This window comes from Choloepus didactylus, chromosome 8 (genome assembly GCF_015220235.1).
Source record: "Choloepus didactylus isolate mChoDid1 chromosome 8, mChoDid1.pri, whole genome shotgun sequence".
Lineage (NCBI taxonomy): Eukaryota > Metazoa > Chordata > Mammalia > Pilosa > Megalonychidae > Choloepus > Choloepus didactylus.
In genome coordinates, this window is record NC_051314.1 from 113674055 (window position 1) to 113700900 (window position 26846).

General features: G+C 35.0%; 1 protein-coding gene across 13 annotated transcripts in view; it reads right to left on the reverse strand.

Annotated features, from left to right (window-relative positions):
• Positions 1-26846, reverse strand: part of PLEKHA5 (pleckstrin homology domain containing A5) — a 264203-nt gene that overhangs the window by 95437 nt on the left and 141920 nt on the right. For 12 of the 13 annotated variants that reach the window (XR_005218219.1, XR_005218220.1, XM_037845005.1 and 9 more), the window contains 4 exons: positions 8046-8129; positions 5900-6020; positions 2641-2745; positions 209-281 (listed from right to left, as the gene is read on the reverse strand). Coding sequence is in view for 10 of the 13 variants with exons in the window: in XM_037845005.1 (XP_037700933.1) it covers positions 209-281; positions 2641-2745; positions 5900-6020; positions 8046-8129 (383 nt within the window). In the remaining 3 variants the exon portion in view is untranslated. Of the gene's footprint in view, positions 1-208; positions 282-2640; positions 2746-5899; positions 6021-8045; positions 8130-26846 lie in introns of those variants that run through there. The other variant, XR_005218221.1, reaches the window with a different exon arrangement.

Genomic DNA, 26846 nt, shown 5'->3' on the forward strand with positions numbered 1-26846 from the left:
TAATCTGCTTGAAGCACTAAGTTGTCTTCTGTCTTACCTCAAATCATATATTAATGACAGAAAGATTTTCTTAATACTATGTTGATAACAAAATAACAACAAGAAATAAAAGATGCAATGTTTTTTCTTTAAAAAGATATCTGATGCTTAACACAGATTGCACTGCAATTATAAATTAGCACAGTAAGATAGTGTATGGTAAACTTACCTCTATAATAAAAGAGGCAAAGGTCAGAAAGCACAAACCAGCGTTTCTTCCACAGCTTCATGCCAGTACTGTCCTGCATTAAATTAGCATATTTAAGGATTCTTTTTTCATTCCAGACTATTAAAACTCATTTACAGTGCATCAATTTAAAATAAGCTTTTAAAACAATCTCTCTTTGATGTGTGTTACCCAGAAATATAGCTAAAAGGTCAATCAGAATTTGAGGTAGTTTTCGGGGAACGTGTATCATTTTTATAATATTCCTAAATGTAATGGTCTCTGAAGAGTAATAATGTCATGAAAAAGGAACACTGTTGAAACAATTTGATTTGGTTTGGCATTTGTAAGCAATTTGAACACACACATCTATACTGTGTGCATTCTGGTGAACCAGATTTAATAAATTAGTCAATCTTCAACAAGTAGAACAGTACGTGAACTGAAATTATTTCAAAGGTAATATGATTTAAAATGACTGTGAATAAAGGAAGCTTAATATACAAATATATTTTATCAACATTTTTTCTTCTTCTTAGATCCAGAGTTTGGGTTTTGCTCATCTTGCAGAAAAAAAGACTGCCAGTTTGGTAGCTCTTTCTAAGTAATTTAGTTCATAAACATATCAGGCTAAAAAAAAATTACAATTTTAATAAAAATTATCTTCCCACATACAACAAAGCCAAACTGTAAGAGAAAGTCAAACACAGACACACACAAACACAAAGAGGCTAGTTCGGATGTGAACTGAGTAATATTAATTCTTAATTGTGACTATCCTAACAATGACTTTTAACTATAGAAATTATATGGGTAAAAATACCTCAAAGTAAAAGACTTTTCCCTAAAATTGACAGCTACATTAAAGAAGGTACAAAAAATTAAATGGTATATAGTATCTTCAATTTCTTATCTATACTCTTTTTTTAATGCAAATTATCAAAAGATTAAGATTTTTAAGAGGTCCTGAAAAAAAAAATACTCCTTTAAGTCACATACATATTAGAAAACAAAGACTTAGGTGTAGAAAAACTGGTTGATAACACTTTGCAATACTCAACCCCAGAGGTCAAGAACCAAGAGGAATAATTATTTTAAATAACAGCTACCATACCCTAAATTAGGCCCAATATCTCAGTGAGCTATTTGAATACATTTCGGTGAGAAATTTTAGTGAAAAGAATATGGAGAGTTCCTTCCATAATAAATCAAATCTGCAAAAATTTTTAGGTTAGATAAGTCTAAACGTCAAATGGTTAAAATATAGTGAATGATTTCTCAACAAAAATTAAAATGTAGTGTCCAAATTACATATCCAATCATTCAGTGAGAAACTGGCAAAACTAATTTACTTGAATGACTAGGAATTCCCTGGATTTTAAGAAGATTCTCTTCAAATACATTAGGTTAGCTTCCACCCAACTTTCAGATGGAACAATCTCTAATGAATGTACCATAACAAATTCATTGTAAGTTATAATGAATAAAAATTATTAGGTCATCTGAAAGCCAATAGCAGTACTTAGAAGAATAAATTAGCACATTCAATGAACTAAAATTTAACTTGTTCTGTATCATCTGCATATAGGTAAGAATCAGAAACACGGAACAAAGACAGATGAAGGTTTTAAATGCCAAGGATAACATCTCAGTTATCTGACAGTCACTTTATCTGAAACCCAACTGTAAACCAGAAAGTAAAAAAGTAAACAATAGCCACTAAGCTGTCAAAATGGATGTCATAAGTCCAAGGGGGTCATGCACATGAATCTTTGCTAATTCTAGAACTAGTGACAAGATTCCAAAAAAGCTTAGTTATCAGGCTTCCCAGAAAACACAACAAAATAAATCCCAACTTAATCAGGGTGTCCAAGAGTGAACCCTATTTGAGCAAATAAGATACACCAGGAAAAGAAAAAGAACCAAACAGAATGCACATTTAAGAGGAAGAGAGCAGTTTGAGATTAATGAAGCAAATAATACTTTACGGATTTTAACAGAAGAATCACCAAGACACACCATTAATGCATTATCAGAAAAAGATCAAATTATCAGATTTCTCTATTAAAAAGGCAGAAGTATTTAATTGCACATTTCTTTGATGATTTTTTATATTAATAGAAAAATAAACACTTTTTTCATTTTGACAATTTTTTAATAATGCTTCTATTTGGATAATTTTAATATGCTATTCCTAACATTTTCATACAGCATATATTTAATTTTAAATCAGGAAATATCCACTCAACTTCCTGTTCTGTCCCGTTACCCTAACATTCTTCGGGATCAATAAATGACAAAGTATTTGGGTGACTGCCCCTCAGCTCCTTTTCTATTTTCCATTATTATCTTTGGTACATTTAGACCAAAAGGATTTTTTTTTTGATTCTTTCCTTTGTTTCATAACAAATAGAAAAACAAACAAAAAAATTTACCTGTTTGTAAAGCCAACCTCGTCTGACCACTGGTGCATTAGGATTCCTTTTAATTGAGTTTGACCTTTTCCCAAAATTATGAACTTTTTTTGAAGATCGTGAAGTCTACATAGAAGGAATCAGGATAGAAAACATGGTATTAATGCCTAAAGATTTGAGCTTATTTTTCATTTTCATAATTTTAATCCCCTTTCAGATTTCCCTAAAACTTGTAGGACTTAATCTTTTCAGACAAATTATTATAATTCTGCTTTTGCTGACTTAGTTGTTTCAAGTGAAAGAATAAACCAATAACTTTTTGCTTTACATCTGCTTTTAATAGTGTTGTTTGAATGAAAGTTAACAACATTAAGTCAGAGGAGAAATACACAATTGTAAAAATAAACAAACATCACATTAATTAAAAACAAGACTGTAGTGATACACTCAATGCCATGTAGTGTTTTCTTTTTTATGGGCAACTCTGAACTTGAATGATCCTAGAAGAATAGTGTGCTAGTTTGTATATATTATGTCCTCCAGAAAAAGCCATATTCTTTCATGCAGTCTTGTAGGGGCAGACGTATTAGTGTGGATTAGGTTGGAACCTATTGGTTCAGTGTCTCCATGGAGATGTGACACACCCAACTGTAGGTGATAGCCCTGATTAGATAATTCCCATGGAGGTGTGGCCCTGCCCATTGAGTGTGGGCCTTGATTAGTTTACTAGGGCCTTATATAAGCTCAGACATAAGGAGCTCCCTGCTGTAGTTGAGACAGACATTTTGAAGACGGCCACTGGAAGCTGATGCAGACGTTTTGGAGAACGCCATTTTAAAACGCAACTTGGGAGCAAGCAGATACCAGCCACATGCCTTTCCAACTAACAGAGGTTTTCTGGATGCCATTGGCCATCCTCCAGTGAAGGTACCGCATTGTCCATGCGCTACCTTGGACACTTTATGGCCTTAAGACTGTAACTATGTAAACAAATAAACCCCCTTTTATAAAAGCCAATCCATTTCTGGTGTTTTGCATTCTGGCAGCATTAGCAAACTGGAACAGATAGTGTTTTTGATATTCTTAAAAGCATGCATAAGTAGATACAACCCTTTAAAATACTGCCATGTATAGCATGAAGAATTTATTTCTACAGGAATGGTACTGGTAACCAGCAAAAACCAATGACGCTGAATTTGAATTTCTCTATAAAATAAAAGGTGTTATCAAATTATCTCCCATTTTTCAACTTAGAATCTTTGGAAATTTAGCATAGATTATTAGATTTTTGTTTTGTAAAGCTTAGTACGATTGTATAGTAATATCAATAACATTTTCCTAAACCATGAAAAATTTTCTTTTACTTTTGAATGCATACAATAGCACTTAAAAAGTATAAAATTCAAACAGTACAAAAAGGTAAACAAAGACCACTCTACTTCTCACACCTGGGTCTCCGGGACCCAGTCACCTCCATACATAACACTGAGAGGTAACCAATATCACTGTGTGTGTGTGCATCCGACTATTTAAATAACTTCATAGTAATAGAATATCTTTTCTTTCTCAAATGACTGCATATACAATACCCACTGTTCTTTTCCACTATTTCTTGGAGCTCACTACATAAAGAAAATGTCTATTTACCCATGACATACTGTGTTATGAAATGTTCTGATCTTTGCAATCTGATAAGTCAATAATGGTGAGCTTTTGCAAGTCTAATTAGCATTTTCATATTATGAATGATAGAATATTTGAATACCTTTTTCATTTTTAAGAGTAATTTCTAATTTCTTTTCTGGGAGCTGATTTTATATAATTTGCCTATTTTTAAATGGAGTTATAAACCTTTTCCTTATTTTTTCATAGGAGTTCTTTAATTACAAAGGAATTAATTCTTTGTTATATGTATTATAGATATCCTACATGCATGATAATATTATGTGGTTGAATTTCTCATTTTCTTTTAAAAGTTCTGAGTTTTATGGCTTATTTAGAAAGACTATCTCCATTCTGAACTAATTTTTTAAAAGTCCATGGTTTTTTTCATAGTGCTTTTACAGTTTTGTTATGTTTTTAAACGATCCATCTGGAAAATTTTGGGTGTAAAGTGGATCTAACTTCTTTTTCAGATGATGAGTGATCCCCAATTCATTTATCACACCTCCAGATTTTAATTAAAATATACTAATGAGGCATTATAATATAATACTCAGTTATCCTATAGCATTTTGTGTTACTTAACAAGAATTAGGAATTGTTTACATCATAATTATGTAAATTACTATTACATTATAAATTTATATTTACTTGTAATATTCTAAAAAGTTTTAATAGGCACTTAAAATACTATGATAATTCTCTATAATTCATTTTTACAATATAAACTTAATTTGCCATTATATTTGTTTTGCTATTATAAAACAATTTATTTTTTAAACAAATAAAGAAAGGATTATCACTTTATCATTCCTCAAATCTTTTGCTACACATTAACTTAGGAACTGAGCAACAACTTTAAGGCAATTATTTGATCTAGTCAAATTTAGTAGCAAATTTTCCAGGAGTTTGAAGCTATTTTTATATTAAAATTCTAAACCTGAAATATTAATGTTACTATTTACTAGAAACAAAAACTACAAATTTTTACAGACATATATTTAGAATCATATATTAAACAATTAACATTTTAGTTTCTGATTATAAAGAAAAATTGTCTGCTCCTGTTTCCATATGTCACTTTTGATATTTCTATAATGGATTCAAAATACTTCAGAGTCATCAAGCACACTGGCATAGCTTTTCCCTTTTGCAGGAAGGAATTTTATGTCTATTTAAAAATAATATAGATTATTTGTTTTTTAAAAAATCAGTCTTGGCTGGATTTTAAACCACCCATTCATTCTAATATTTGGTATAAATCTCCTCAATCCAAGTACTCTTACAGTCAGAAAATAGGAGTTTCTAGGCTGTTACATTAATCTTCACCTTCAAAATTTAAGTTGATTCAGTAAAATGTTCATTTTCTCACACAAACACAGGTTACATCGAAACCTGAACTCTATGGTATTTTTAAAAATTTAAGTCATTAAATTATTAAACGAAAATCTTATTACTTCATATTTCAAGCTGTTGCTTGAAACCAATGTAATTGGGTTCATGTAATAATAAAAATGAAATTATTATTTTTCAAAGCTAATTCTAAGTCTATTAAGGGTAACAGTAATAGATATTAACTACCAGTTAGCAATAATTAACCGCAAGCAAAATAACTTACTCTGCCTACAGGGCTCACTGGATGCACTGCATAATCTGAAGTCATGTTATAGTTAGAAGCTTCATTTATCATACTTATAGGTCGTTCCTTTTTTTCGTCAGATGTCATCGTTGCAATGGTCCTGAAAATATAATACATCAAAGTGCTGGAACCTACTGTGTATGTAAACTGCTTTATAACGAAGCTTCCCTAGAATTAACAATGCTGGTGTCCTACTTCATCAACATAGTTGGATGCCAGTTACTTTAGAGTCAGAGCGTAATATTTATAACTGCTTTAAGTATAATGAACACTTCTGCTAAGGAGAATGTAAGTTGATATCATTGATTCATGTATTTTTCCTGATGATTTTCTATGTGCCAGGATCTGAGGTACATATTTAATCCAGGCAGGAGTTTGTGACTGGTCAACTATACATGCATTATGAACATGAATGTTTTTAAATAGGACACTCATGTAGTGTTTTCTTTAGTACATAATGAACATGTGATTTAGAACCATAATTTACATCTCAAACTGATAGGAGTTGAAACATGATGTGAGGAGATGAAATGCCCAGGAGACCCCAGGGATGGTTCCAAAAAGGAGAGCCAACAGACACACTTGCATATTGGAAAAATTTGTACACATAACTGTGTACAAATCTTATCCTTTACCTAGCTACATTACCTTGGGGGCAAGATATATATAGTCTCTCAGTCTCTGTTTTTCATCTATACAACAAAAACAACTCAAATGGAATTGAGAGGATTTGGTGAAGAATCTTAAGAAAAGAACACCTCCCCCACAGTCTCTTCTTGGTTCTGGCTTCTGTACCTAAAGAATCAAATTATTTTTCTCTTTGATCCTTCTGGATTTACCTGTTCCTTGATTTTACTTATTCATCTTAACCTTCTAATCTTAATGCCTTTATATGGACAAACACAAAAAAAGGAAACTGGGCTTTCTTTATTACTTTCTGCTTGTACATAACACCACTGGGTTATTTAGAGGAGAATTTTCTTCAACTCTGCAACCACCCTGCAGTTTTTAAAACTTTGAGGCTACTGGACTAATCTGCAGTGTTAGGCAGGAAAAATGCGACTGGACTAGGATGGCAGCACTGGTGAAGGCAAGAGGTGATTAGATTAAAGACGGATTTTTGGAAATTGAATCAAAAATCAATGGACTAGATGGGAGTGGTGAGGAAAGGGTAGAACCAAAGGTGACTTCCAGATTTGAGACCTAAAAGGGAACAATGGAGGTACAGTTGCTTGGAAATGGGGATGCAGGGTTGAAATAAGAGTTGTTTCAGCCATGTTAAGTTTGAGATGTAAACTATATAAAGAAGTGGAGCTATCAAGTAAGCATTAAATATATAAGCCTAGAGTGTAAGCATTAGTGATTTAATACTATAGTATACACAATAAAGCATAGCCGCTACGGTAATTATCATTGTTCTAGCATACTATATTGAGTACATACATTTAATCTAGTTTTGGCAAAACTGTCAAATACCATGCTAAAATTAGTACAAAAGACAAGTGGTGAAATTTAGCTAGGCTACATGGATGGTCAATACAAACAAAAGCTCCTCTTAATTTAAGCATCTAAATTAATATGTATCATGGTTATTTTAATAAGCATTATTGCAAATAATCTACTTGATCTTCCAACTGTAAAATTAAAAACAAATTAAAAGATCAGCTATTCACATATTACAAACAATAACAATAACTGAAATTTGTAAACTGCTTTAGAATGTATAAAGAATTTTGCACATATTTTGATGCTTATACAAATTCCGAGAAATGGTAATTGTTACTATCTTGGATATAAGGAAGAGCAAATTGAGTTCGAATTTGCTTAATAATTTGACCAATTTTACACAATTTAATTTTTCTGGACTTGAATACTGAACTCTTTAGTTAATTCCTGGTTTGAACTATTACAAAAACAGCTTCTGAAAATACTTTACACATGAGAAAAAATTTAAATTTATGTCTCTATACCACATTTAGTAAACAGTTACCATTCTGTCATTATACTTGACTGCAAATGTCCATGTAAGAAAACTGTTCAATTGAACTGCATTAAATATGGATTACAGGAAGCTCCATGCTAACCCCATCTTAAATTCAGGCTTTCCATGAAACTCTTTACTTACTGTTCATTAACTACAAAAATACAATTGTCCTGTGATGGCTGTCCTGTGACTGGATGTTTGCAGGTCACTTTTCTTTCATTATGGCTGAAAGAAGAGTAAGAGAAGAAGGGAATACTTAGGCACTCCTAATATTCTGGTAGCAAAATACCCATTTCTTTATTGTAACAATAAAGTTAGTGAACAAAGGAGACAAATTTAAAACCCCAACCTGTTGAGATTCTTAAATATACCTTTTCTACCTTCTACTGTGTATGTGTATGTACAACTGCTTCTAGTTTTAAAACATAGCTAAACTCACCCCCTTTAGTCTGACCTAAATCCTGTCTTCTATTTTATGAACAAAGGTAAACTGATTTGGATCATGATTATTGCATGTTATGTATCATCTACCTCTGTTGTTTGGTAACTCATTATTTTTATTAGTAACTCAGTCAGAACTCTGAAACTTCCATCTGTTAAGTAATTTGGACAAATTACAGAGACCTAATACCAAATTCATATGTGGAAAAAGATTTTTAACAATACCACTATATGGGCATCAGAACATTAACAAAATATAAAGTGCAACTGAAAAGGCAATAATTTATGGCATCTGTTTTACAAAAAAGTCTTTATATAAATAATGCAATGGGAATCTGAAGAGGAAAACAATAATCTTCAGGAAATGAAATGCAGAAAGAACAACAGAAAAAAAGAAAATCCTACTTGTAATGTTTACTGGAAAAAAAAAATCTGCTTTGAATTAAAGGATGACTATCTCCAGAGAATAAAACCTTTGCCTAAGAAACACTATTCTTTCTAGTAGGTTTAGTGATGAGATGAGGTCTCCTACTGTCTTCTTGATTTGAGAGGAAAAAAAAAAAATCAAAACCCATCTATAAATTGAAGCCAGAAATATTAGATGCCCCAAATAATACACAATGATACATAAAATAAACAATATACACCATCATTTGTAAATTAATGATATTTTTTCATTAGGTGAAACACTATAAAGCAACTAGTGAGAAAGGCATATCATTGGCCCTGACCTTAGAAAACATACTTTCATTATGGAGAGAATTTTCAAGATATTGTATTGAATGTTGTTTTGTTAATCTTAAAGATTATGACAGGTCTCTGTATTGTGGAAAGTCTAAATCCACAAGCCACTAACTCTTTGGCTTTATATATATTTAAGTTCCTGTTTCAAATTCTGTCATTATTATTTTTATTGGTTAACTCAGAACTCTGAAACTTCCATCTATTAAGTAAAACCAAAGCCATATAAAAGAAGACAGTTTTTTAAAAATTGTATATTAAATAGTGTAACACAGTAGAATGATTAGTGGAATACAATTTTAGTATTTCTGTTACTCCTTCAATTAATCGGTCTAGTAAGCACATAGGGTACTAAATTAACTTTTTGTGACAGGTTTTGTCTTAATACAGATACATCCAATACATGATTTCTTTTAAGAATTGGTGAGTTTAAATACTTGTTTGTTGTAGAATTTTCAATACATAAAAATATGCAAGTGACTTTCTTAACTGTTAGCTTAAAAAGTGGAATCTTGGAAACCTAAAGCCTCTTGTGGAATATGAGTGTATGTAATAAATTAATAACAAAGTAAATAAATTATAGCCTCTCGAGATAAGGGGGAAATACTGAAATAGTCAAATATGATGAATAGTACAAATGTGTCAAAGTATGTAAGTTCTGGTGTTCTATCAAACATATAATATTGGGGGGTTAAAGTAACCTTAATAGGAATTACATACCTTAATAATGAAAAATGGAGGGTAGTATCTTTTTTTTTTAAGCATATAAAAGATGGAGTTGGTTGTGTGATAGAAGAGAAGTAAATGATTCTATGAAGACCTACATACTGTGTTATATTCCTATGTTGTGTCATCTTGCCTGAGAGGAATATAATGGACTCCAATATTAAATACTCTGAAAGCTCTAAATTGAATATTATTCCCCAATGGCTACAGGGCTAAGATACCACTCGGACCTCTTGAACATTAAAGAGATACTCGAGTGCCCATTACACAGATAAGCAGGGGACAATGGAAACATTTAAATGACAAATGATTAAAAAGAAGTCCAATAATTCTTTCCCCCAAAAGTTGTTGCCACTTCAATTAAAATATCATTCTTATTTCCAAGCACTTTCTTCTAGCACCATTTGTTGAAGAGACTATTCTTTCCCTATGGAGTGGACTTGCATCCTTGCCAAAAATCAATTGGCCATAGATGTGTGGGTTTATTTCTGAACTCTCAATTCCATTTCAGTCATGTATATATCTGTCCTTGTGCTTGTTCCATGCTGTTTTGATTACTGGAGCTTTGAAATAGATTTTGAGTTTGGGAAGTGTAAGACCTTTAAGTTTGTTCTTTTTCAAGATATTTTTGACTATACAGACTATTCCCCTTCAATATAGATTTGATTAGATTTTCACTTCTGCAAAGAAGGCTGTTGGGATTTTGATTGGGATAACATTGAATCTATAAATTGCTTTCTATAAATCTTCCAATCCACGAATACAGGATAGCTTTCCATTTATCTAGGTTTTCTTTAATTTCTTTCAGTAATGATCTGTAGTTGTCTATGTACGAGTCCTTTCAAACTTTATTTCCAAGTACTTTTAAGCTCCACAGGTCTTAAAATAAAACTAACCAACTAACTAACTAAATAACTGAAAAATCTTAGGAGTCCATCTTATCTAAGTGACAACCACCTAAAACTAATATGAAATATGGCTATATTTATGTTGTTCTTTTACTTCTTCAACTATATCCAGCATGATGTTTTCATTTGCTTACTGTTATGATATTAAATTGACATGAAAGTTCAATAAAATCTACAAGGATACTCTAACACCAAAGACTTTCACTGTTCTTTACTGAAAAGAAATAATTCTTCCTACTACATTAGTCTAACTGTAACATAAGGTACAAAGAAATCCACCAAAATATTATTTATTTGTTCTAATTTATATAGTACTCTTAAAATCTATCTTCTCACAGTCACTCATTAAAAACAAACATATATAGCTCATTTTCTAAAGCATTAAATTCAAAATCTATACAAGGATGTATTTTAAATTACAGTTACTCAAGATCACTGGAGAATTCTACAAAATGCAAAATCAGAAAACTGAGATTTTAGATAATTAGAATTAAAAATCTGTCACTGCCCATAAAACAACATATTTATCAAACAGAAACATCAGTGTATTGTTCTCCAATCATGTTTTCAAAAGTGAATACTTCAGAGAATAACTTTGTTTTTATAATTAAAATAAATTAGAAATATGACAAACCAAAATACCAACTCTAGTCTTAACTGTCTAAATACAGTACTTTTCTACTCCATGATAGAACTGTCAATACTCACTGCTCTTGTGTAAATATGTTTGTCAAAACATATTTTCAAAAAGACTTTGAGTAAATATAATTTCTAAATCATTGCACTAAAAACATGAATTAAACACCTAGTGCCAGTAAATAAAAGCAACATAAATGAAATAAAAATAAGTCTTTTATTTGCAAACTTCCATAAAGCCATCTCTGTTAATGTATGGAAATCTTTGATAGAGACAGTACTTGACACCACAGGAGGTGGCTTGGCCAGTGGCTAATGTCCTTGGTACAAAGGAGAGTTAACTGCTCAGGACTCTGGAGGAGTGCAGGGAAGACAATGATTCCTAACCTTTCTTCAATTCTCCCAAAGTCTGTCTCCTGAAAAAACTAGGCATTCATTCAACTCTTTCTTGCACTGTCCTATCTTATATTACATGTTTTCATCCTACATTTTGCTATTATTTTCCACAGTCCATCAGATTTTTTTTAAGGGCCTTAAAATTCAGATCAAGAGAACCTTCAGTTCTGCTATACTGCTTGTTTTGAAAATGTGTTCCAAGGAGATTGATATATTAGTGAACAATCTGAACATAACAGAAATTCATCATTTGCTTAACGCACTATTTTGTTGGCAGGAAACTAGGTGAATGCAGAAAACTGCACCCAATGGAACTCAGCCACGTTGGAATGCACAAAACACACAGCTGCACACACTTCAACCAGCCACCAGATGCTTCAGTTCATTGTCTGTTTCATGAACCACATCCATCCACATCTAGTGTTACAACCTTCCATCCAATTTCAGTTGGTGCTCCAACACTTCTCAGTCACTTACAAGCTGACTCCCTTCCAGTGTCCACTTCCGATGTCCATAACTGCAGGTCTTTTTCAAGGTAAAGTACTATATTTGTTATAGTATTTATGTATTTTTTAATCGTTTAATATGTTGCAAAATACACTGCCATTTTTATGAGTCACCAATGAAGTTTTTGATTGCTGTGCTACAACCCCATTATTTCCCCATAAATTCTGTGGTTTTCACTGCCAGATTTTGCATAGTAAGGTAATTTTTTTAGGAACATGTGTGTTGCATTACAGCAAAACTGCATTACTAAATTACAAACTAACTTAGCATGATGCTACTAAAAATGCATGTGAAGCTTTAATAAAATAAGGCATCATTTAAAAAATCCTAGCCAGAAATTTATGTTCTTCATTAGCGAAAAGGAAAAATGGAAAAATACAGCTTTTATATACAATAAATTTGCATTTCTAGATAAGCCCATATATAAAACAGAAAAAAATTCAGGTCTTGGTGTAAAACAGGCCCATGATAGCAGCATTAACTAATTCCTGCCTCATCTCTGAACTCACTGTGGCGGGGAAGGAAATCCAAAATTTTTCTAAATATGAAACACCTACTATTACTTCCAGAGTTCCCTCCATGGTGTTTTACGGCATAGGATTAGACCAGTGGTTCTCAAGTGGGGGTGATTTTATCTCCCAAGGGACATTCGGTTGTTCGCTACGGGAGGCAGTCTTGCTGGTATCTAGTGGGCAGAGGCCAGGGATGCTGTTAAACATCTTGTAATGCATAAGACAGACCCCTAGATCAAAGAATAATCCAGCACAAAATGTCAGTAGTGCCGAGGTTGAGAATCCCTGCACTAGACTACCATCGCCTTCTACTGAACAAGCAACATTTATTTTTTCTTCGTATTTTCTCTCCAGAGACAACAGAGACAAGAAACAATAGCAGTTAAGAGCACAGGTTCTGGAATCAGACTACCTGGGATGGAATCCCAGCTTCTCTACTTACTAGCTAGATGACCTTAAGTCAAGTGACACTCTCCATGCCTCAATTTCCTCAACTGTAAAATGGGGTTAGTAAGAGTAACTATATCATAAGTTGTTAGTTTTTCACTTATTCAACAAACATATACTAATGATTTGGCAGTGAACAATACATAAAAATCCCTGCCTTTATGAAACTTATTTTTAGTGGAGGTTTTTATGAGAATTAAAAGCATGAGCAGCACAAAGCCCTTAAAACATGGCTTGAAACATAATGAACACTCAATAAATGTTATTTATTATTATTATGGATGGCAGGACTTTGAGTATACATTGCCATTATTAGATTAATGATCAGTCAACTGTTCACATGTGGTTTAAATTACTGCCTACCCAAATAACTTTTGAAAGACTCATGTTATTCTACTACTCCATATTTATTGTAAAACAGTAAAGTTAGTCCTCATCTCTCTTGGTTTTCATGCTTTTGGTACAGATATTTACCCCTAATGTCAAAAAATCTAGAGGAGAAAAGTAGTTCTAAAACAGTAAAAGAGACAGTTCTTAAATACTGACACTTTTTTTTTTAAATGGACACAGCTATACCAGAAAGTTGAGGCCTGAAATAGGTCATATTCACAAGCTACATCCGAGTATCATCTCACTATCAAAGGCTCTGATAAAAGCACTGAATCAATGGCATTTTTAGAAAAGCTATCAAGAAATTGACAAATAGCAACACAAATTGCTGGTTCTTTCGTGCTATGCCCTATTTACTATTTATTGCCTAAAATCTGATAATTTGCTTTAATTATAAGATTGAATTTGAAAGCCATGCTTTTTTAACACCTCTATGGAAAAATGTGATTCAATAATAATTTGGTTTTAAAGGGTCTTAAGATGAATAAATCAGTGTGTGTATAAAATGGTATATATTTCCATCAAATTAGATAACAAATTAAAAATGACATATGTCTGCCTGGGATAGAATAGAAATTCATTAGATTACCTACTACCTTTTAAAATCAAATATGCTTATGAGCCAAATAATGAACTGCTTTCAGGTAACTGTGCCTGAAAACCTGGGCTAAGCTGTGCTACTTTTAAGTAGAGAACTTAGTTCTGAGCTTTCTGTAAGCCCAGATAAAAAGGGAAAGCTCATGAACAACACAGTTCATATAATCTATTAAAGGAAGTAGAGTTATTGACTGAATTTGGCAGATGTCTTATATAAATAAAAACTAAAACTGTATGGCAGCACTCTGAATATGGGGGAAGCCAATATTGTGTCCCTTTCCACAGCTGGTGGAGCAAGATACTTTTTATGCAGTCCACAGTGCTACATACTTCCATCAGCAGGAGACTTATAGAGGATGCCAACGACATCCCAAGAAAACACCACAACCCCCACCCCCGCCCTGACACACACACCAAACAAAAAAACCATCCTATGCATAAAGTGCACAAAATGCACATTTTAAGTATAACCCCAATAAAATTATAGGTTTAGAAAGAGAGGGACATTTCCTTGCTAATATGATGTTTTAAATTTCTAGTTATAATGATAAGTCACTGACGCTGAAAAACTATTTCATTTTTAATGGTGTGTTATTTCAAACCACATAGGGATAGAAATGAAAGTATTCAACACAATTAACTATAACTATGGGCTGACAAACAGAATCTGGTATTAAAACTCCTGCTATCCAACAATAAGGCCATAACTATGCAACCTTTTTTGAGGGCAAAATATAAATCTTATATCTGACATTTACATAGGCAAAATGCTCTCATAAGAAGGTCTTTAAAACGTGCAGATTTGTTTGATTTTACAAAAACGAATCCAGTACTAAGAGTACTATATTAAAAAACTGTAATTAAAAAGCAAAACAATGTTACACATAATAAATTAGTACATGATATAATATTCTTTGAGCCAACTGTGGAAAGGAGCTAGGCCTGATTTAAAAGTAAAAACGTTTATGCTTTCTTAGAGACATGATGGTTCCACGTTGCTTAATGCAGCAGCACTGCCATCTTTTTTGGGTTGGCTTGTCCTGTTTAGGCAGGCACCCTCACAATACTAACCTGGCTTCCACAGTCCAGGAACCACACACAAACCACAAAGTCCAGAGGTGCAAGAGAAGTTTCTGGGTGCATGCTCCTTTTCAAGAAGGTTTCCTAAAGTCCCCTGGCCATCGTTCTGTAGAATCTCATTAGCCAGAGGTTTGAGAATCCACACCTACCTAATTTAATCACTAACAGAAGAAATGAAACCACTAAGGTGAGTTTACACCAATCAAGATTCTTAATTTTGTTGCCTACCTAGAGGAAAGTGAATAAAATGAGATTGTATTATAATAACAAAGAAGAAGGGGAAGGGAATGGCTATTAGCTAAGGAACCAACATCTCATTTTCATTATAGAAAGCAACTCACATATAGCCCAAAGAAAATGCTTTAAGTAGCATATTCAAAACTAACTGTTCCATCTGGTAAAAGAGGAAAAAGGTTTTTACCAAATTTTCCCTTGTGAGGGCTTTAGGAATGCAAAGAGGGTGAAATAACCTAAATTTAAAGAACTCGGAAGATTTTATTTCCACCCTCAAAAATTTTTTTTAAATAACTACACTGCTATTCTCTCCTTGGAAGCACTTGTTTTTTTTTTTTTTTCTCTGTTGTTGTGTTTTTATCCTTTATTATTTTTTAAAATCTTTATTTCATGGGTAACTCCAGTAACTGTGTAAATACAAAATCCATTCGTTTTTATTTAAAAAAATAAAACAAAAATTGCCATTAACACATTGCAAAAAACAGCTAAGACAATTTTTTCCTAGAGATACAATATAGTCAGACAAAGCAAGTATTATTAAGTAGTGTTTTTTATATGTAACCAGGGAAATATGGCTAAAAATTCATCCACTGTGTACAAAAAATAATAAGTATTTTAGAAAACTGTCTCAAACAAGAGATTTTGGTTGTCTCTTATTAAACTCAGATGCAAATCCATTTGTATGATTTGTTCTGAATCATGTGTTTCCCAATGGGAAAGAGAAAAAGATTTAATTTGGCATAAGGAAAACAGGAGAGTATAGTGTTTTGGCAGCTGTGGTCTGGCCATTCCTCTGGGAACCCCGGTAATGAAGCCAGTATCAAGACTTGGACTTCTATAAGGGCCCAAACCATAAATGTTGCCACACATCCATGATGTTATTAGACTGAAGAGGGGCAGAAGAGGTTCAGAAGCTAAGTTATTATATTTCTCAAATTGAGGTAGAAAATCATGTAGCAAACAGCTGAGAAGTATGCTTATATGCCTTTTGTTTTCAGTATTCTATTCAAACCAAAAAAGAGTAGTGCAGTTTTGTCAATTCTCAATTTGGCCTTGGTTTCATTGTACAATAATATTATTCAGCTTATTTTAAAGTTGAAGTGCTTTTTATCAATAGAAACCATAAAGTCATGGCCTTATCAATTTGAAACTTAAACAATAAAATCTAATTAGGTTTAAAAAATATGTTTGCAGCAGTGACTCAGTTATTAAAACAAGTGGTTTTATAATGGGTCAAAGAAAATTTTAAAGTATTATTAAACAAAAGTTCATTAGTGTTTTATATAGATAACTTTTAATTTATTTTCATTTTAATATAAAGGAGGAAAATGTTATGTTGAAGTATGGCTGCCACAATGACTGTTTCTGCAATTTATTTATTTATTTATTTATTTTTAAATCATCATTTTATTGAGATATATTCACATACCACGCAGTCATACAAAACAAATTGTACTTTCGATTGTTTACAGTACCATTACATAGTTGTACATTCATCACCTAATCAATCCCTGACACCTTCATTAGCACACACACAAAAATAACAAGAATAATAATTAGAGTGAAAAAGAGCAATTGAAGTAAAAAAGAACACTGGGTACCTTTATCTGTTGGTTTGCTTCCCCTACTTTTCTACACATCCATCCATAAACTAGACAAAGTGGAGTTTGGTCCTTATGGCATTCCCAATCCCACTGTCACCCCTCATAAGCTACATTTTTATACAACTGTCTTCGAGATTCATGGGTTCTGGGTTGTAGTTTAAAAGTTTCAGGTATCCACCACCAGCTACCCCAATTCTTTAGAACCTAAAAAAGGTTGTCTAAAGTGTGCGTAAGAGTGCCCACCAGAGTGATCTCTCGGCTCGTTTTGGAATCTCTCTGCCACTGAAGCTTATTTCATTTCCTTTCACATCCCCCTTTTGGTCAAGAAGATGTTCTCCATCCCACGATGCCGGGTGTACATTCCTCCCCGGGAGTCATATTCCACGTTGCCAGGGAGATTCACTTTCCTGGGTGTCTGATCCCACGTAGGGGGGAGGGCAGTGATTTCACCTTTCAAGTTGGCTTAGCCAGAGAGACAGGGCCACATCTGAGCAACAAAGAGGCATTCAGGAGGAGACTCTTAGGCATAAATACAGGGAGGCCTAGCCTCTCCTTTGCAGCAACCGTCTTCCCAAGGGTAAAACTTATGGTAGAGGGCTCAACCCATCAAACCACCAGTCCCCTATGTCTGTGGTCATGTTAGCAACCATGGAGGTGGGGTAGGCGAATACCCCTGCATTCTCCACAGGCTCCTCAAGGGGGCACTACATCTTTTTTTTTTTTTTTCCTTGTTTGTCTTTTTTCTTTTTTTTTTTTTAACTTTCCCTTCTTTTTTAAATCAACTGTATGAAAAAAAAAGTTAAAAAGAAAACAAACATACAATAAAAGAACATTTCAAAGAGACCATAACAAGGGAGTAAGAAAAAGACAACTAACCTAAGATAACTGCTTAACTTCCAACATGTTCCTACTTTACCCCAAGAAAGTTACATAATATAGCAACATTTCAGTGAACTTGTTCCTACTACATCCATCAGAAATTAACAGACCATAGTCATTTCTGGGCATCCCCAGAACGTTAAATAGCTTACCTGTTCTTCTTGGATTATTGTTCCCCCTTCCTTAATTGCTCTCTACTGCTAGTTCCCCTACATTCTACATTATAAACCATTTGTTTTACATTTTTCAAAGTTCACATTAGTGGTAGCATATAATATTTCTCTTTTTGTGCCTGGCTTATTTCGCTCAGCATTATGTCTTCAAGGTTCATCCATGTTGTCATATGTTTCACCAGATCGTTCCTTCTTACTGCCGCGTAGTATTCCATCGTGTGTATATACCACATTTTATTTATCCACTCATCTGTTGAAGGACATTTGGGTTGTTTCCATCTCTTGGCAATTGTGAATAATGCTGCTATGAACATTGGCGTGCAGATATTTGTTCGTGTCACTGCTTTCCGATCTTCCGGGTATATACCGAGAAGTGCAATCGCTGGATCGAATGGTAGCTCTATATCTAGTTTTCTAAGGAACTGCCAGACTGACTTCCAGAGTGGCTGAACCATTATACAGTCCCACCAACAATGAATAAGAGTTCCAATTTCTCCACATCCCCTCCAGCATTTGTAGTTTCCTGTTTGTTTAATGGCAGCCATTGTAATCGGTGTTAGATGGTATCTCATTGTGGTCTTAATTTGCATCTCTCTAATAGCTAGTGAAGCTGAACATTTTTTCATGTGTTTCTTGGCCATTTGTATTTCCTCTTCAGAGAACTGTCTTTTCATATCTTTTGCCCATTTTATAATTGGGCTGTCTGTACTATTGTCATTGAGTTGTAGGATTTCTTTGTATATGCAAGATATCAGTCTTTTGTCAGATACATGGTTTCCAAAAATTTTTTCCCATTGAGTTGGCTGCCTCTTTACCTTTTTGAGAAATTCCTTTGAGGTGCAGAAACTTCTAAGCTTGAGGAGTTCCCATTTATCTATTTTCTCTTTTGTTGCTTGTGCTTTTGGTGTAAAGTCTAGGAAGTGGCCGCCTAATACAAGGTCTTGAAGATGTTTTCCTACATTATCTTCTAGGAGTTTTATGGTACTTTCTTTTATATTGAGATCTTTGGTCCATTTTGAGTTAATTTTTGTGTAGGGGGTGAGGTAGGGGTCCTCTTTCATTCTTTTGGATATGGATATCCAACTCTCCCAGCCCCATTTGTTGAAAAGACCATTATGACTCAGTTCGGTGACTTTGGGGGCCTTATCAAAGATGAGTCGGCCATAGATCTGAGGGTCTATCTCTGAATTCTCAATTCGATTCCATTGATCTATATGTCTATCTTTGTGCCAGTACCATGCTGTTTTGGCAACTGTGGCTTTATAATAAGCTTCAAAGTCAGGGAGTGTAAGTCCTCCCACTTCGTTTTTCTTTTTTAGAGTGTCTTTAGCAATTCGAGGCATCTTCCCTTTCCAAATAAATTTGATAACTAGCTTTTCCAAGTCTGCAAAGTAGGTTGTTGGAATTTTGATTGGGATTGCATTGAATCTGTAGATGAGTTTGGGTAGAATTGACATCTTAATGACATTTAGCCTTCCTATCCATGAACATGGAATATTTTTCCATCTTTTAAGGTCCCCTTCTATTTCTTTTAGTAGAGTTATGTAGTTTTCTTTCTATAGGTCTTTTACATCTTTGGTTAAGTTTATTCCTAGGTACTTGATTTTTTTAGTTGCTATTGAAAATGGTATCTTTTTCTTGAGTGTCTCTTCAGTTTCTTCATTTCTAGCATATAGAAACATTACTGACTTATGTGCATTAATCTTGTATCCCGCTACTTTGCTAAATTTGTTTATTAGCTCTAGTAGGTGTATCGTTGATTTCTCAGGGTTTTCTAGATATAAGATCATATCATCTGCAAACAATGACAGTTTTACTTCTTCTTTTCCAATTTGGATGCCTTTTATTTCTTTGTCTTGCCGGATTGCCCTGGCTAGCACTTCCAGCACAATGTTGAATAACAGTGGTGACAGCGGGCATCCTTGTCTTGTTCCTGATCTTAGAGGGAAGGCTTTCAGTCTCTCACCATTGAGTACTATGCTGGCTGTGGGTTTTTCATATATGCTCTTTATCATGTTGAGGAAGTTTCCTTCAATTCCTACCTTTTGAAGTGTTTTTATCAAAAAGGGATGTTGGATTTTGTCAAATGCTTTTTCAGCATCTATTGAGATGATCAATTGATTTTTCCCTTTCGAGTTTTTAATGTGTTGTAATACATTGATTGTTTTTCTTATGTTGAACCATCCTTGCATGCCTGGAATGAACCCCACTTGGTCATGGTGTATGATTTTTTTAATGTGTCTTTGGATTCGATTTGCAAGTATTTTGTTGAGGATTTTTGCATCTATATTCATTAGGGAGATTGGCCGGTAGTTTTCCTTTTTTGTAGCATCTTTGCCTGGTTTTGGTATTAGATTGATGTTAGCTTCATAAAATGAGTTAGGTAGTGTTCCATTTTTTTCAATGTTTTGAAAGAGTTTGAGTAAGATTGGTGTCAGTTCTTTCTGGAAAGTTTGGTAGAATTCCCCTGTGAAGCCATCTGGCCCTGGGCATTTATTTGTGGGAAGATTTTTGATGACTGATTGGATCTCTTTGCTTGTGATGGGTTGGTTGAGGTCTTCTATTTCTTCTCTGGTCAGTCTAGGTTGTTCATATGTTTCCAGGAAATTGTCCATTTCTTCTACATTATCCAGTTTGTTGCCATACAGTTGTTCATAATATCCTCTTATAATTTTTTTAATTTCTTCAGGATCTGCAGTTATGTCACCTTTTTCATTCATTATTTTGTTTATATGGGTCTTCTCTCTTTTTGATTTTGTCAGTCTAGCTAGGGGCTTGTCAATCTTGTTGATCTTCTCAAAGAACCAACTTCTGGTGATATTTATCCTTTCTATTGTTTTTTTGTTCTCTATGTCATTTATTTCTGCTTTAATCCTTGTTATTTCTTTTCTTGTACTTGGTTTAGGATTGGTTTGCTGTTCATTTTCTAGCTTCTTCAGTTGATCCATTAGTTCTTTGATTTTGGCTCTTTCTTCCTTTTTAATATATGCGTTTAGTGCTATAAATTTCCCCCTTAGCACTGCTTTTGCTGCATCCCATAGGTTTTGGTATGTTGTGTTCTCATTTTCATTCGTCTCTATATATTTAGCAATTTCTCTTGCTATTTCTTCTTTAACCCACTGATTGTTTAGGAGTGTGTTGTTTAACCTCCAGGTATTTGTGAATTTTCTAAGTCTCTGATGGTTATTGACTTCTAATTGTATTCCATTGTGGTCAGAGAATGTGCTTTGAATAATTTCAATCTTTTTAAATTTATTGAGGCTTGTTTTATGTCCCAGCATATGATCTATTCTGGAGAAAGTTCCGTGAGCACTAGAAAAGTATGTGTATCCTGGTGATTTGGGATGTAATGTCCTGTAGATGTCTGCTAAATCTAATTCATTTATCAGATTGTTTAGGTTTTCAATTTCCTTATTGGTCTTCTGTCTGGTTGATCTATCTATAGGAGAGAGTGATGTGTTGAAGTCTCCCACAATTATTGTGGAAACATCAATTGCTTCCTTTAGTTTTGCCAGTGTTTCTTTCATGTATTTTGTGGCACCTTGATTGGGTGCATAGACATTTACGATTGTTATTTCTTCTTGCTGAATTGCCCCTTTTATTAGTATGTAGTGGCCTTCTTTGTCTCTCAAAACATCCCTGCATTTGAAGTCTATTTTATCTGAGATTAATATTGCTACACCTGCTTTCTTTTGGCTGTAGCTTGCATGAAATATTTTTTTCCATCCTTTCACTTTCAGTTTCTTTGTGTCCCTGTGTCTAAGATGAGTCTCTTGTATGCAACATATTGATGGTTCATTTTTTTTGATCCATTCTGCGAATCTATATCTTTTAATTGGGGAGTTTAATCCATTTACATTCAATGTTAAAACCGTGAAGGCATTTCTTGAATCGGCCATCTTATCCTTTGGATTATGTTTGCCATATTTTTCCCTCTCTCTATTAATATCCTTTATTGTACCCATACCGAATCTCTTTAGTACTGAACCTTTCTCCAAGTCTCTCTGTCCTGTCTTTGTTTCTCTGTCTGTAGGGCTCCCTTTAGTATCTCCAGCAGGGCAGGTCTCTTGTTAGCAAATTCTCTCAGCATTTCTTTGTCTGTGAAAAATTTAAGCTCTCCCTCAAATTTGAAGGAGAGCTTTGCTGGATAAAGTATTCTTGGCTGGAAATTCCTCTCACTCAGAATTTTAAATATATCGTGCCACTGCCTTCTTGCCTCCATGGTGGCTGCTGAGTAGTCACTACTCAGTCTTATGCTGTTTCCTTTGTATGTGGTGAATTGCTTTTCTCTTGCTGCTTTCAGAACTTGCTCCTTCTCTTCTATGTTTGACAGTGTGATCAGTATATGTCTCGGAATGGGTTTTTTTGGATTTATTCTATTTGGAGTTCGCTGAGCATTTATGATTTGTGTATTTATGTTGTTTAGAAGATTTGGGAAGTTTTCCCCAACAATTTCTTTGAATACTCTTCCTAGACCTTTACCCTTTTCTTCCCCTTCTGGGACACCAATGAGTCTTATATTCGGACGTTTCATATTATCTATCATATCCCTGAGGTCCATTTCGAGTTTTTCAATTTTTTTCCCCATTCTTTCTTTTATGCTTTCATTTTCCATTCTGTCATCTTCCAGGTCACTGATTCGTTGTTCAACTTCCTCTAGTCTTGTACTATGAGTGTCCAGAATCTTTTTAATTTGGTCAACAGTTTCTTTAATTTCCATAAGATCATCCATTTTTTTATTTAGTCTTGCAATGTCTTCTTTATGCTCTTCTAGGGTCTTCTTGATTTCCTTCATATCCTGTACTATGGTCTCATTGTTCATCTTTAGTTCTTTGAGTAGCTGCTCTAGGTGCTGTGTCTCTTCTGGTATTTTGATTTGGGTGCTTGGGCTTGGGTTATCCATATCGTCTGTTTTTTTCATATGCTTTATAATTTTCTGTTGTTTTTGGCCTCGTGGCATTTGCTGACCTTGATAGGGTTCTTTTAGGGTTTGTAGACCAGTTGAAGTCCTTATCTCTAATTTATCAGATCTACAGCTTCGTGGAGTACACTTTCTCTAACTAACCAGCAGGTGGCGTCCACGAGCCACCTGTTCTCCACAAGCCAGATCTCCCCTGCTTAGCCTTTTTGGTGAGTGGGGGAGTGAGTCTTGTGGGGCCCAATTGGTGTACCAAGCTTGCGTGTGTAGTTGGTGTTGCCTGCCCTGTATGTGGGGCGTGTTTCTGGGCAGTCGGGGAGGGGGGGTGGCCCTAACAATCAAATCTCCCTGATGATCCTAGAGTTTTAAAGCTGCTGCAATAGTCTAATCCTTCAGTTCAGTCCTGCCACAGTTTGTCTCTGCCACTGACCCACAAGTCTTTGGTATTGGCGTATGGCTCCTGAGACTTGCAAGTGGGCCCCTCTTCCAGGCTGTGCACCCCGGGTCCTCTGTTGAGGGATGACTGTGCTATGTCACAGGTGAGTGCCGTCCCCCCAGGGCAGTTCTGGGCTGCTGGGCTGTGTAGGGAGGCTCCCAGTCTGCTCAAATGATGGCTGAATGGGGCTTTGTTAATTCACACTGCTCCACCTTCCCAGCTCTGGGACATTCAGCTGAGGTTGCAGGAAAGGCTAATGTCCACGCCCAGTTTTGTGGTGTGTGCCTGTTATTTGAAGCACTTTCGTCACACTGGGTTGTCTGGGGCAGCTCTGGGCTATGGGGCTGGTGATGGGCAGGAGTGTTTCCTGTCCACCAGGATGGTGGCTGTGAGCGGACACCCCCCTTTTCTTGGGAAGTTGTGTTGTTTAGTGAATTTTCTCAGCCACTGGATTATTGCCTTTTGTCTCAGAGCTCTCTTAGTTCTGCTCTTGACTTGCCGTGCCCAGATTGCAATTCTTTGAAGCTTTCTGTATTGAGCTTCTTAGAGTAATTGTTTTAGAAAAAGCAAAAAGGATTTAAAAAAAAAAAAAACAAAAAAAAACAAAAAAAAACGGCCCTCCTCAGAGATCTAATGGGTTATTGAAATGCTAATAGAGAAAGCAACCAGGGCCATTAAGGAAAGGTGCACAGGGCAGAGAGATCAGCTTTGCTTCGGGATTTGCAGATGCGCCTCAAGGCCTGAGCTCCGCCCTTCCCCCCTCTGCGTTCACCAGAACTCCAAAAATCCTCCGCTTTTATTTTGGAGTTTTTCGTGTTGTTTTTTTTCTATGCCTGTCTCCTCTCTGCTGGGCTGTCTGCTCTCAGAGTCTCTGGTGTCTGGTCTCAGTCTATCTATGGTTGGAGTTTGAATCAGTAGAATGAGTTTCCGATAAGAGCAGCCACTGCAATTCTCCCTTCTCCTTCCCGGAGGTGACAGCCCCTCCTCCCCCGGGACTGAGCCTGGCAGGGAGGGGCGCGGGTCCCCTGGCCGCAAAAACTTACAGATTTCGCTGATCTCAGCAGTTCCACGTTTTCATGAGTGTTGTATGAAGTATGCCCAACGTCAGATTGCTCTGTGGTGTCCAGTCCACGCAGTTCCTGGTTTTTTACCTACTTTCCTGGAGGAGTAGCTAAAACTTACAGCTCACCAGTCTGCCATCTTGCCCCGCCTCTGCAATTTATTTTTAAACTGAAAATATGCCTACAATTAAAGGCAATGTTTTAAGAAGAAAAGAAAAACATTAAAAGCCCTGCCTTTTCTTGAAAGAAACTGAATTCCTGAGTCTTGGTTATGTGAAGGAGTAGCTAAAACTTACAGCTCACCAGTCTGCCATCTTGCCCCGCCTCTGCAATTTATTTTTAAACTGAAAATATGCCTACAATTAAAGGCAATGTTTTAAGAAGAAAAGAAAAACATTAAAAGCCCTGCCTTTTCTTGAAAGAAACTGAATTCCTGAGTCTTGGTTATGTGAAGAAATAACCACAGAGCTAGCAATCTAAAAGACTGTAATTTTTTGCAAAACATGAAAAGCATATATTTCCTTTCTCCACACTTACTTCTAAATGCCATTTGCCTTTAAGGGCTAAATGCTTCCAGATTTCTTGCTCAAACCTCAGTGATTCATTTACCCACCATCTACAAACTCATCCTAAGGTCTTAACCCCTTATCTTCTACCCTATTTCCTCTCATCATCTAGGAAAATGGATAATCTCAGAGTTTTTCAGTGTAAGGAAAGGGTTCATCAGGTGTGACCAATTCATTGATCCTCATCACCAGAACAGCTTGAACACTTGCTGTGGTCACACACTGTACTTGAAAGTTGATAATAAATCCTCACAGAGACCCTCTGAGGTAGGTATTACTATCCTAACTTTACACACAGAGTCTCAAAGCATTTAGAAAGTTTAGCTAGGTATCACACTTGGATATCTAGCTAAGAGATGCCTCCAAAGCCTGTGCTGCTTCCCTTTTGCCTCCCCACCTCCAAACAGCTGCCCCTTCCTTAACTCTTGTCACAGTCAATGAAACTTTTCAATTCTGCCCTTCGTCTTCTCCCATGCTTCTGCTCATGGACACTAAAACTAAACTAAACCAAACTAAAAAGACATACTTTCCTTAAAGGCCCTTCCCTTCTTCCACAGACAGCAGGGGAGGCACAGGGAACTCACAGCCTCCCCTCACTGCCCCCTTCTTTCCTCCTGCCACGTCACTGCCTAACAGCACCACAACCTCATTTTGATCTGAACAACAGTAATGAAAACTTCCCCAAATCAAATTTAATTTCAAACCCAATACCTTTTTTCCATCCTCTTCTCTTCTGAGCCTTTACCTCATTTGCCCCACTCTTAGCTGTTCAACTCACACAAAATTATCACCACAACAGATGTATAAGTGTTACCTCACATTTTCCCAATTCCAGGTATTAAAGAATTTAAGCACAAATGACAACAATTGCAAAGCATGCTTTGAACACTACAGGAAGTGAAAATTTTACTTGACCCAAGCAAAAAGAGATTGCTTAAATCTGAGTGGGAAAACTGAGATGTGACACTGCAAGAACAAAGGTGAAGACATTTTTATAGATGTGGAACAATAAAGAAAAAAAATCAAAATTTCAAAATATAAGAGGCTCACATACCAATTCATCTGTTTTAGTTTTTTAGTTGGTTATCTACGAATCAGATAATGTGTAAATCACTCTTTGCAAAAACTTTCTTAAATGAGACTAACATTTATATTTAGGATCTATAAAATGAACACTGTTAAATGGATTTTAAACAATTTTGGAAGTAACACAGAATAATTCAGTTAACATCATGCTAGTAAAGAGTAAAATATACCTATCAATTAATAACTGTTATCCACCTTGAGTCTTATGTAAGTTACAGTCGTATTTTAGGTAACTTGATAAATTATATTTAAAGGAAAATATGCCTAAAATAATTTAGCTAATTCTTTCACCTCTAATCCATTTGGCTGATACTGAACTTAAGCTTTTCTTAAATGAAAAGGTAAACTGGCACTGCATCTTTAGAAATGTATACTCTAATCCACCAATTATTTTCTGTCCAACATTTCTGACTGCCACCCTGAAAACACAGTGTGAGAGTAGACAGCTAATGACTTCTCTGTCACTGCCTTTGGTCAGGCTCTTCTATGCCCAGGCTCTTTCAACAGCCTCCTAATCCACCTGCTTCTCCAGGTTCTTCCCTATTTAGTCCATCTCACACTGAGCCTCAGTTTCCTTTTGTAAGATGGGAACCAAACAACAACA